The 13639-nt window shown below is 37.0% G+C and overlaps 1 protein-coding gene across 3 annotated transcripts in view; it reads right to left on the bottom strand.

The window, feature by feature from the left end:
• The window catches only part of NBAS (NBAS subunit of NRZ tethering complex), a 393407-nt gene that overhangs the window by 56146 nt on the left and 323622 nt on the right, over window positions 1–13639 (bottom strand). For all 3 annotated transcript variants that reach the window (XM_003826980.5, XM_034952644.3, XM_055108231.2), the window contains 2 exons: window positions 10500–10702; window positions 8374–8463 (listed from right to left, as the gene is read on the bottom strand). In XM_003826980.5, coding sequence (XP_003827028.3) covers window positions 8374–8463; window positions 10500–10702 — 293 coding nt within the window. The remainder of the gene's footprint in view (window positions 1–8373; window positions 8464–10499; window positions 10703–13639) is intronic.

Genomic DNA, 13639 nt, shown 5'->3' with positions numbered 1-13639 from the left:
AATGACTAATTTGAGACTGTGTTACTCTGAGGTGGAATGAGTGTTCATCTGCCATTTCCCTATTATGTAATGTAGCATGGAAGACATTCACAAAAGTACAAAAGAATGGAAGGGAAATGTCAAGCAAAGAAAGGAAATTATTGAATCACAGCAAGAAGACAGATTTTTTAAGAATATAAATAAGCGAATCTTCAGTAAGAGAGTTTTCAGGTTCTGCATGGCATACACATACAAAGATAACCCAAACTTAAATTCAAATAGTTAAGGTACATTAAAGGAGATGGTAAATATCAAAGCATTTTATAAATCATGATGCACTAATCAAAATAAAATATTCTTATATGAGAATGCAAGAAAGCAGAACTACATTCAAGCAAGCAAAACACACACATTTGAGATTTCTTGTAAATATAAATGTCATAGAATTTGAATCAAACCTGAAGGAACGTTAGGTCTCTTCCATACTGAAAGTAAACTGGCAACCAGATTTTGTGGCTGGCTTGCGTAGTAGATGCCAATGTTTCAAAATTAAGGAATTTCACCAACACATACACGGAGTCAGGATGTTCCAGCCCCTGTTTAAAAACTGGGTGACAGGAAAATAGTGGAAAAAACAGGCTGGGGCCAAGGCAGCAGGGGCCTCCTTTAGATAAGGCCTGGGTGAGCTTTCTAGTTTGTCCCAGGCTCTCCCACTGCCTACCTCCTCTGAAGCCCACTGGAGGGAGGGAGGGGTATATACAAGCGAGCTAACAGTGAGGGACATAAACACTCATTCCATGTAGGTCCCGTGCCTCCATTAATGAACTGACCCACATACTATGCACACTTTCCTCACTACATATGCAGCGGGTGGGGCAGACCCTTCCCAGGAGAATATCTTCTATTTATCAGCTCCCATGAAACAATCGGGGGAACTGGCAAGGAATAAGAACTGCAAATAAATGAATGTGTAAATGGTGCCGTAGTAACATAAAAAGGGTGACTTTAGGAAAATCATAATCAAGGTATATTAAAAGAAAAATGCCTGGAATGGTAAGGATGTTGGTATGCACACAATTCCAATCTCAAAGCTTGACTCCTGATAAATACAAATAATCTCCTTGTGGCTGCTCTCAAATATATGCCAACCTAGAATATCTTCCTGGGTTCTTGGATAACTGTAGGCATAATTAAAAAACAAAACAGAGTATCTTCCTGGGCTTCACTTATCAGTGAAAGGGTGGACACACCTTGCTGTAAGATGGCAGAGTGGATACTCATAAATATGGCCTGAAGTGATACAGAAATATTGCGGTAACAGAGTGGATCCACCATCCTGGATTGTGACCACAGCTTTCAAGAGGGCTCAACCTCACAGAACATAAGGCCTCATGCACTGCAGGTGCTCAGAGAACACTGGATGATCTACTTTGCCTCACAGAGCAGGAAGAAGGAAAAAAAAATCAGATTCAATTTGCTCTAGGTGGGCCGTTCTTTCTTCTCTTTTATTTTTCCTCTCCTTCTTTTCACTTTAAAAACAATGTGCAATCCCTAGATAACAGCAAAGAGTTTAATAAAGTCTGAATTATGTGACATTGTTCAATATTTATATGAAACTTTAAGGCAGCTGAAGCTGAGACTGTGGTGAAGTAGCAATTTAAACAATCAAACCCCGTCCCCCCAAAAAAACTCAATAGTTTTGAAGTAAATCTTTCTTCTTTTTTTGAATATTGCACAGAGGAATTCTGCATTAATTACCTGTTATCTGAGTGAATTTAATGCTATAAATCCTTTTGAGAATGAGAAATATACTGGCTCACGCTTGTGAGACATTCCTGTTAGGAAGTTTTTTAAAGCTACATGAAGGCAAGAAGTAGAAAGGGAAATAAGGCAAAGGTAGAGAGAAGCATGTCAAAGAGACAAGGTAAGACCTTGCTACTCAAAGTTCTTCCATGGACTGGGTATCGCTTGGGAGCTGGTTAGAAATGCAGAATTTCAGACCCCACCCAGACCTACTCTATCAAAATCTGTATTTTAATAAGATCCCCAGGCAATTCCTATGCAGAATTAAGTGTGAGAAGCACTGCTTTACTTTCCTGTGCTGGCTCTTAGTGTCAAAAAGAGGTGATACGGTGAGAGAAATGCATACCTCTCTGAGCTTCATTTCCTAATCTGTAAAATTCAGATGACAATTTCTGTATGATAAGGTTGTTCTGAGGACTAAGGGAGTTACTGAATAGCACCTTTCCAAAGTCTTGGCATAGAGGAATTAGATGTTCATTAGGATTTTTTGTTTGTTTCCTTGTTTTTAAAATATTTGACAGCAGCATTTTCTTAATTCCAGGTTTGACAGATATATGCTTTTAGAACATTCTTAGTGTTGAATTTTTTTAAAGAAAACTTACTTTTCTTAAGCAAACAAATTCTTAACACGAACTAGAAATTGATATTTTCTTCTTGAAATATGATGTTATAAATACACATAAATAATAAGAGACAGCATACACATTTACGGATTTCTTTTATGAAAGAAATTTCATATGCACAAATAATTAATTCCTTTGTCCTACCTTTAATTGTAGATGTATGAAAGGTCTTTGGCATGATTTAAAATCCTTAAAACACTCAACTCTCATGTCTAGAGGCAAGAATGTGGTTAAACTGAAAAGAAAGCCATCTGTACAGGTGGCCTGTCTAGGTGTTATAATTTTAACACAAAATTAGCACGGATAAAGGAAGAGGAAAAGAGAGCTTTTTGGGTGAGGCAGGAGCTGCAGTGAAAGAGCAAATGATTCTAACACTTTTTTTGTGGAGTCGTCAGGATTTTCTACATAGATGATCATGCTATGTGCAAACGTGGACAATCTGACTTCCTCCTTTCCCATTTGGATGCCTTTTATTTCCTTCTCTTGTCTTATTGCTCTGAATAGAACTTCTAGTGTGATGTATTGAATAAAATTGGTGAAAATGGGCATCCTTGTCTTGTTCCAAACCTTGGAGGAAAAACTCAATTTTTTCTCATTAAGTATGATGCTATGGGTTTGACACAGATGGCCTTTACTGTATTATGTTCCTTCCATATTTAGCTTGTTGAGTTTTATCATGAAGGAATGTTGAATTTTATGGAATGCTTTTTCAGCATCTATTAATGAATTTGGTCAAGCTGCAGATACAAAATCAACATACAAAAATCAGTAGCATTTCTATATGCCAATAGCAAACAATCTGAAGAAGAAAAGAAAGCAATTTCATTTACAAGACAGCTGTGAAAAAAATACCTAATAATATACTTAACCAAGGAGGTAAAAGACCTCTACAATGAAAACTATAAAACACTGATGAAAAAATGGAAGAGGACACAAATAAATGGAACGATATTCCATGTTCATGGATTGGAAGAATACTGTTAAAACGTCCATAATACCCAAAGTGATTTACAGATTCAATGCAATCCCTATCAAAATATCAATGGCATTCTTCACAGAAACAGAAAAAAAAATCTTAAAATTCATATGGAAAGGCAAAAGACCCTGGATACCTAAAACAAACACAGCTGGAGGCATCACACTGCTTGACCTCAAAATATACAACAAAGCTATGGTAACCCAAACAGCATGGTAGTGGCATAAAAACAGATACATATACAAATGGAACATAATTGAGAACCCCAAAATTAATCCATGCATTTACAGCAACTGATTTTTGACAAAGGCTCCAAGAACACACACTGGGAAAAGTACAGTCTCTTCAATAAATGGTGCTGAGAAAATTAGATAACCACACGAAAAAGAATGAAACTGGACTTCTATGTCTCACCATATATTACAAATATCAACTATAAATGAATTAAAGACTTAAATGTAAAACCCAAAAATATGAAACTACTAGAAGAAAACACAAGACAAAAGTTTTATAAAATTGGACTGAGCAAAGATATTTTGAATAAGACCCCAAAAGCTCAGGCAACAAAAGCAAAAACAGACAGATGGAATTACATCAAACTAAAAAGCTCTGTTATATCAAAGGAAACAATCAATAAAGTGAAGAGACAGCCTACAGAATTGGAGAAACTATTTGTAAACTATACATCAGATAAGGCGTTAATATTCAAGATATACAAGAAACTCAAACAACTCAATAGCAAAAATATAAATAATCTGACTTAAAAGGAGCAATAGTGACCTGAGGTGAAATAGACCTGAAGTGACATTTCTCAAAAGAAGACATGCAAATACCCAATAAATATATGAAAAAAATGCTCGACATCACTAATCATCAGGGAAATGCAATCAAAATGACAATGAGTTTTCACTTTCCCCGAGTTAAGAAAAAAAATAACTAATGCTGGCCAGGGTGCAGAGAAAAGTGGACCCTTATACACTGTTGGTGGGAACATAAATTAGTCGCTGTTAGGGAAAACAGAATGGAGGTTCCTCTAAAAATTGAAAATAGGACTACCATTTGATGCAGCAATCCCGTTACTGAGTATACATCCAAAGGGAATAACATCAGTATGTTGAAGAAACTTCTGCACACCCATGTTTATTGCAGTACTATTCATAATAGCCAAGATACGGAATCAACCTAAATGCCCATCTAAAGATTAATGGGTGAAGAAAATGTGGTACATATAAATACTATTCAGCCACAAAACAGTGAAATCCTGTCATTTGCAGTAACATGGATGAACCTGGAGGACATTATGTTAAGTGAGATGAGCCAGGCACAGAGACAAATACCACACGATCTCACTCATATGTGGAATCTAAAAGATTTCATGGAAGTGAGAGTAGATTGGTGGTTCCTGGAAGTTGGGGAGCAGAGTGTGGTGTACTAGGAGAGGACGGTCAATAGGCACAAAGTTACAGTTGGGCAGGAAGAATAAGTTTTGGTGTCTTATTTATATAGTAGGATGAATTAGAGCAAATACCAATGTATTGTATATTTCAAGATCGCTAGAAGAATTTGAATGTTGTCACCACAAAGAAATGATACATGTTTAAAATGATGGATATGGTAATGATACCAATTTTATCATTATACTATGTATACATTCATTGAAACATTACAGGTCGGGCGTTGTGGCTCACGCCTGTAATCCCAGCACTTTGTGAGGCCAAGGAGGGTGGATCACCTGAAGTCAGGAGTTCAAGATCAGCCTGGCCAACATGATGAAACCCCATCTCTACTAAAAATACAAAAATTATCCGGGCATGGTATTGGGCACCTGTAATCCCGGCTACTCGGGAGGTTGAGGCAGGAGAATCACTTGAACCCAGGGGGCAGAGGTTGCAGTGAGCCGAGATCCCATCACTGCATTCTGGCCTGGGCGATACTGCAAGACTCTGTCTCAAAAAGAACATTACATTGTACCACATAAACGTGTACAATTATTGTGTGTCAATTACACAATATAAAAAATTAAATTTAAAAGAAGCAAATTATATTTGCTTCAACATAAAAAGATAAAAGAGGACACGTGGGCCTGGCGCAGTGGCTCATGCCTGTAATCCCAACACTTTGGGAGGCCGACGTGGGTGGATCACCTGAGGTCAGGAGTTTGAGACCAGACTGACCAACATGGCAAAACCCCATCTCTACTAGGAATACAAAAATTAGCTGGACATGGTGGCAGGCAACTGTAATTCCAGCTACTCGGGAGGCTGAGGCAGGAGAATTGTTTGAACCAGGGAGGTGGAGGTTGCAGTGAGCCGAGACTGCGCCATTGTACTTCCAGCCTGGCCAACAAGAGCAAACTCCACGTAAAAAAAAAAAGAAAAGAAAAAAAAAGAGGATGTGAAAAATGGCATAAATTGCTTAAAAATTAACCACAAAACCACATATTTGGTGGTGGCCGTCAACACATGCACTCAAATTCTTACTTTTTTATGCAGTCTCCCTGCCAGGAATATTGTGGGATAGTATATACATAACCCAAAAGCATGTAATGTGCTTTTGTGTGTGACATCTGAAGATGTATATGAGTGAGGTTATTGTCAAAACAGACACTATGGAGGGTAGTGGGTGTCCAGGTTACGAGTTTGGGACTGAGGGAGGCTTGGTATGTCAACAAGAGAAAGGGTGAGGGGCACATAAGGCCTGGCACGGGCTCCTAGAGGTTAGGCTGTCATGTCATGCCAAGGAATGAATAACTTGACAGCATTACTTTCAAAATCCAGAATAACCGTATCACTGCAAAGACCCTCCTTGGAACTACCCAGAAAACACAAACTGTCTCCCCTACATGATTCTGCCAGGTGCATTATTGGGAAGGGAAACCCAAACAAAGGGTGTCAGGTTTAACTGTGCAGATTCAAAAAATACTTGCCAAAATAAAAGTTATGGCTTTGTTTTTCTTCTTTTTATTTTTTAGGCAAAAAAAAAAAAAGTTCTCTGAAGTTTCTTTTGTTAAGAAGGCTTTGTTATTCTGTGTCTCTAGAATAAAAAGTAAGATCTTGTTGTGTTTCTCCACTCCCTAATGTCTTCTTCGAACCTTAAAAAGCAGTCTGTATTAGAGTAAGTCTCAAATTGGATTCTTCTGTAAATGTGGCTAGAAATTCACTAAGACGAAATACTGCCTTTTAATATTCTTGAGATGCCCCAGTGGGACAAGACTAAGAAGCCCCATTGAAAGGGGCCTAAAACAGTACCTGTTGAGACCCTTTCATCTTGGGAGACCAGGATCCAGAGTCAGCCTAGCCTGAGAGAAGCTGCGCTGCGGACGGCAGCTCCTGGGAGCTGATGGCTGAGAACTCACTGACAAGCTGGGAATGAGATGGCAGTAGTGAGATGGGCCCTGGAAGGAGGGTAAGTGTTTCCCACGTAGCATCTCTGCCTGCTCTGCTACCTGCTGCATGTGGAGTTGCTCAGGCAGCTTCCTCAGCCTGGAATTACCATCATCTATCTCCTCCAAACAGACTCTTCTTTCACTGACCAGCTCTGTGTCACCCCTTGTGTATCCTGCCCTAACTACTCCCTCCACTCTGCCTTCTGTACAGCGCTTCCCATTCTATAGCACAGTGACTACGGCTACAGGCCAGATCGTCTCCCGCGCAAGACTGTGAGCTCCTTGGGGTTAGAGGTTGTTTCTTATCCATATGACCCCTTTGTGACTTCACACAGAGCATGGCACAGAGTAAACCCCATGAATCATTAATTTCTTTTTAAAATCGGGGGCCTAAATTAGCCACTGCTACAGCGACTTTCCTATCTGAAGAACCATAAGCAAAGGGGTTTAGAAACACTGTGCAAGGTAAAAAGCACAGGAAGTAGAAACCCCTGCTTGCAATGTTTTTCCACCTTCACCTACATAGCTCATTCTATATTCTGTCACTCAAACCTTGTGCACAAAGCCATGCAGGGAAATAGACTATGAAGGCATCGGCATCTGAGTACTACATTATCATTTAGAGCCAGGGTGGAATCCTGGTTCTATTTCCCAGCTGTATGACTCTGGGCAAGTCAACTCCTCTCTCTGAGCTTTTAGGTCCTCCTCTGAAAATGGCAACAACATATACAGCCGTTAGAAATAATAATCACAATAATCATTAAATCTACAAAGATCAATGGAAAGTCTTACAATAGCAAGTAGATAAGAGAATACAAAAGTTTATACATTTAAATTGAAACTATATAAAAAGATATCTGCACCTGAACAATAACTGGTAGGTAACATGCAAATAAAAATAATTATATTACCAAATGGAATTATGGGGAGTTTTCTCAAACCCATCTTCATTATATTCTATCATATTTTCAATTAAAGAAAGAAAATTGGGGAGAGGACTTACATGGCTGACATGGATATTAGGCATTGTAAAGACTTTTATGAATTTCGAGGACATGCATAACTGTTCATTTGTGGTTGCTCTTTTTCTTATCAGTATCATTGTACCTGAATGAAAAATTCTTTCTAAAAATAGCATCGGAGATACACATCTTTCTAGGCTTATAAAGCCTGTACACTTTGAGTCCTAAAACAAAGCTGACTTTAATTTATACAAAGTTTTTTTGTTTTTATTTTAAAGAGCATATATACTCACCCTAGGAATTTCCACACTTAATCAATACAGTTAATGTGTTGGAAATGAGAAGCCCCTATCTTGTAGGAAGCTCAGAGCAGTTTCTGCCCTGACAGAATGATTATGATGATGATTATTTCTAATGGCTTTCAAGGAGGCAAGAGAAAACAATGCTCTCCATGGCAAGCAGGACCTGGAGCTGGTGGGGTCAGCACAGAGCTCAGAATACCATGTCTCCAAGTGCAGAGCCGCTGCTTTCCCACCTAAAAATGTGGCTTAGTCTTGGAAGCCTCATACATACGGATACTAAGAGCAATTCTAATACTCTGAGGAAAGCCAGTTAATGAAGATGCACATACTGTTCTAGTCTTACCCCTTGTCCACACTGGCGTGGACTGCTGCAACAACACCTTCCAGGACCTTCAGTGGGTCCCTTGGCCCACCAAGGTCAGCACTGCCACCACTGTGAAAAGAGAGATAAACTGATTCAGAAAAGGATCACTCAAGTCTCAGAAATAAACTTGGTATTCACACCCTTAAATGAACCTGGCTGGATTTTGGCACAGTATACTGCCTGCCCATAGTCATTTGTGCTATGTGATGTCTACAAATGTACCAAGCCCTACACTAGGTGCTAATGAAACATTTTCTGCCCTTAAGGAGCTCAGTCTAATATACACATGTTTTCCTATCAAGAGAATAACACATTCTACTTGCACTGTGTCATTCGAAAAACATTCGTTGAACATTAACTGTATTGAGCTACTTTAAGCATTAAATGTAATAATGATTTAAATCCTCCAGTTGAAGTTTTTTTTTTTTTTTTTTAAAAAGCACTAATATTTACTTGCTACTAATAAGTACCAGGCAATGCTAAACAGTTCACATATATTCTGCCACTATTAAATGCAACATCCTATGAGACAAGTACTATTATTATGCCCATTTTACAGATGTTATGTGTAGAACTCTAGTGAATCCTGAAAATGCAACAGAGAAAAAAAATATTTTCGATGAGTTTTTCGAATAATTTAATGATATAAATGAACTGCCAGATTCGGTTCCTTTCATGTCTTTCTTATTTCGTGCCTACTACATTTTATTAACTTCCTTAAAGGTAAATGTTATGAACACTGTCAATAAAAATTTATTTTTCTTAGAAACAGAAGTAGCTGAATTCCTTAAGTTCCCTTTTCCTTCCATTGCTGGAAGATTTAATTCACATTTATTGAATGTCTTCTGTGTGTCAAGTATACCATTTATTGGATCAGAACCAAATCTTTAGTGGTAGAATTGGATGCAGAAAAAGATAAGTATAATTTATGTCAAAAATTTATAAGTGTGAAAACTACTCCATCGTATTTTAATTATTCATGAAAATGGGCAACTTTTAAGAAATAAACTAAATTAATCAAAACACTAATTTTTCAAAATGCACATTTTTGTGAGCTTCATCTAAAACTTGGTTTAAGAAATAATAAAAAGATAACCATAAACCAAAAGGTATGAAATATGGCCAACAAATATCTGTCATCATTTCAAAGAGGACACTGGTTCATATAATCAACATCAAAAAATCCTAATAAGCAAACAATAAAACAAAGCTTTATTAATTTGAAATTTGTTCTTTTTAGAAAAAGTTATGAAATTCTATATATCTCCCTATATATAAAATTAATGGATACCTCAGAGCATTAAGGTAAAAACTGTATGAGGCTGGGGTAATTAAACTGATAAAGGCTCATTTGATTTCAGTTCAGCTGCAGAAAACTGACATGCATTTAATCAAAAAGTTCCTCAAGAGCAATACAGAATTAAAAAGAATGCTTAAAAGGAGAATAAATTAAACATAACTAAATCTTTTAGCCTAATTGCATTATTCACAGAAAGTCCTTGATGCCTCATTATTTCCTGAGCGTCACTTCTGCCTCTTTTCTAATCCTCTTGGATGCATTCCTACAAAGGCACCCACATATCGACGCAAAGCAAGAATTTCTCAATTGTCGGTTTTGTGCCATTAATTGCAGGTAAATAATGTCTAAAGACACTTTACAGATGTCTAACTTCATCAGTGTATGATCAGCCTTGCCTTGGGTTTTTCAAAACAACCTTCTGGGAACCATTTTCCCACTACTACAAAGAATGGGAATTAGAAATGGTAAGATCTGAAAAACCATATTGAAGTCACAGGATAGTCTGAAACTTACTTACCTGTGTCAAATGCCATTTTGGCCTTTCCCTTATTTCAAGAAAAGATTGTAAAAGGGGGTCCAACCAGAAATTACATAGCTTAAGATGTTATACACAATACCAACAATGAAACATTTTCATGGTCTCCCTTCTGAAGACATAAGACTATGAGAACTCTAAAAATAATCTCTCACTTTTGTAAAGTCCTTCAAAACTTATAAAATGCTTTTACATACAGGATGACAGTTTAGCACCATCACTGACAAAGTGTCACCCCAGTTTTTCCACAATGACCACTTTCTAGCTTACCTCAATGCAGAAATTATTTTCATGATTGCACTCTGCACTATATCCTTGGGTGAGATGTCAAGAGGGCCAACTGCCACCTCTAGCAGCTGCTGAATCATTGCTAGAGGCTGACCATCTAAACAAATAGCCACAGCTTCATCATGAAGTTTCTCTTTTTCTGATCGGGACAGATCATAGAGGTGACTGTATTTTTGCAGTGTTGCCTGTAAAGACATGGTAATCAACACTTAAGTATCAAATAGAAATTAAATGTATCTACATGCACAAAGTGAAACATATTTAGATCCTCAAACCAAATACATGAAAAGCAGCAACACCATACCAAAGGGCATGTATTAGTTAGTTATTAAGAGCTTAGGCTCAAGGATCACCCACATTTGAGTGCAAATTCTGGCTTTACCATTTATTAGTTAGTGGGCTTTTGTGATCTCAAATTTCAATATCTGCAAAATGAGGATGAGGAAAATAGGGTCGTGTGAATAGAGGGTGTTGTGAACATTAACTGAGATAATATAATGGTCAGTTCTTTAGCACTTCAGGAATAAAGTAATGCTCGATAAGTATGAGCTTTTCTATTATTATTATTATTACTAATGCACTACGACCACATAATAATCTATTGAGCTATAACTATGTAATCCCAGGTATTATACATATGGTATCTAAATTAATACTTGTAATAACCCTGCAAGTATTTTTAAATTAGCTGCATGTTATAAAAAAGGAAATTAAAGACCAAGGAGATTGAGTAACATGACCAAAGTCACATGGCTACCAATTAGCAGAGCTAAGATTAGAACCCAAAAGTCTATTCCCCTGCCCTAGGCCACACTGCCTGCCTCTCTTTGATAATATCTGTAAAAACAAATGTTATACCAAATAATTTAAGAAATAAGAGGGAAGCTATTGTTTTTTGGCATACCAAATACAGTCACTTAATGATAATAACAGTTTCCAGATTCTTTATAGTTTCCCTTGTAATCCTGAATATACTGTTTTGCCTTTGAAACCAACCATGAGAAAACTCTGAATATAACTGAATATTTGATGATATTAAAGAATGTTTATTAATTTTTTTCTAGCGATCATGTTATAGTGGTTATTTTAAAGTATCTTTTAGAGATACATAGGGAGGTATTTATGAATAAAATGAAAAGATGACTGAGATTTGCTTCACAATCCACAAGAGCAAGGTAAGGGAAGGCAGCGGTATGCATGAAGATTGGGCACGTTTTGACAGTTGTTGAAGCTGGGAGTTGGGCACATGAAGTTTCATTTCACTGTTCTGCCCATTGTGAAATTCTCTATTTCAGAAAAATCCCTATGAGTTAAGCAGGGCAATTTCTAGTATCCTCACCTAAGAGAAGAGGGAACTGAGGCTCTGTAGGATGAAAGCCTTCAACTTTGATTAAATGAAGCTTCATGAGAATATAAGTTTTTTTGTACTGGGTATATAATTAAGGATGTTAAAATGAAGGTCTGAACTATAAAAGGGATAAATGCATGGGCTTTAAGGTTATTTCCAGCTTTTGCTATATAAGGTGCCTTAATAAAATTAAATAATGTCTAATTTAGGAACCTCAAGAGTTTCCTATTATGGGCCATCCATAGTCTGACTGAATGGTACTCACGAGTAGCTATATGGTACCTTTGCATCATATCTTAGATGAAACAAACATGTTTTTTATCAATAATCCCCTTGAATCCCCCCATAAACTATTCTAGGTATTGGAAGACAATACTTGTAGCTGGGTGAAGTGGCTCAGACCTGGAAGGCCAAGGTGGGCGAGTAGCTTGAGCCCAGGACTTTGAGACCAGCCTGGGCAACATGGCGAAACTGTCCCTACAAAAAATACAAAAAATTAGTTGGGTGTGGTGGCACACACCTGTAGTCCCAGTTACTCAAGAGGCTGAGGTGGGAGGATTGCTTGAGCCCAGGAGGTAGAGGCTGCAGTGAGTGAGCCTGGGCAACAGAGTGAGACCCTGTCTCAAAAAAAAAAAAAAAGACAATTCTTGTTCCACAGAGAGTAATGACAATTCTCTGGGTTTTAATACAATATATTAAAAAATAATGTTTAAAATAATTTTAGATGTGTTTATTTAAAAATAAGTACTTAAAAATTTATAATAAGTATAGATCACTTTTCCTTGAAGATTGTAATTTTACTCTAGTTCTCCTAATTATGAACTGTAGTACTGTAAATGTTAGTAGGATAAAATCAAGATTGGTAAAGCCAATTTGTTTCCTGCAAAGCCTTCTATATTGTTCATACCATTATTTAACATTATTCATTAGACAGAAAAATAGGCATTCCAAAACACAAAATGAATAAAATTTCTTTCAAACTTTTAAGTTCTTCCCATTATCTTTTCAATGGGGGCTTTGCATTTATGTCTTGTACAAATTTTCAAGTCTCCCATTTGCTCATTACCTGAACTCTCCACTGACTGATCTTTCTAGCCATTCTACAAGGCAAGAATACAATTCAATAAACGTGTAAGGTTTAAGAAAAATAAAAGAGGAGGTTAACGGCCACTTACAAGGTTCATTTACCATAGTATTATAGGGCAAATGGAATATTATTCATATATATAAGCACTGTTTTCACTTACATGGAAACCATTTATTTATTGATTTGTCAACTTTCCAGTTATAGAAAAAATTATCTCAACTCCCACAATTGTTAAAATATAGAACAAAATCTCTAAGGGCCTTAGAGAGCTTCTGGTTTCATTGTATAGTCCTAACACCTGTGTCTTCAAACCTCATCACAGGTAGGGAACCCCAAACTTCATGATGTTGTTTTTGAGACACCAAGGAACTAGAAACCACCTAGAAACAATTTTAGTAGTCAAAAAATTCCTCTCAATAATGAAATTATATTTTATGTTGGAAACATGCAACATAAAAACAGGATAAGGGTATATATTTAATAAAAAAACAGTGTAGACATAAGAGGCTATTTCTGATTTTTTTCTGAAAATTAGGAGGGAAAAGAAAATCAAAATATTTATCTATCTATCTATCTATCTATCTATCTATCTATCTATCTATCTGAGACAGAGTCTCGCTCTGTCACCCAGGCTGGAGTGCAGTGGAGCAATCTCAGCTCACTGCAACCTCCGCCTCCCAGGATCAA

This window comes from Pan paniscus, chromosome 12, assembly GCF_029289425.2.
Source record: "Pan paniscus chromosome 12, NHGRI_mPanPan1-v2.0_pri, whole genome shotgun sequence".
Lineage (NCBI taxonomy): Eukaryota > Metazoa > Chordata > Mammalia > Primates > Hominidae > Pan > Pan paniscus.
Note: the sequence above shows the minus strand (reverse complement) of the source record. Positions and strands in the feature narration are given on the sequence as shown.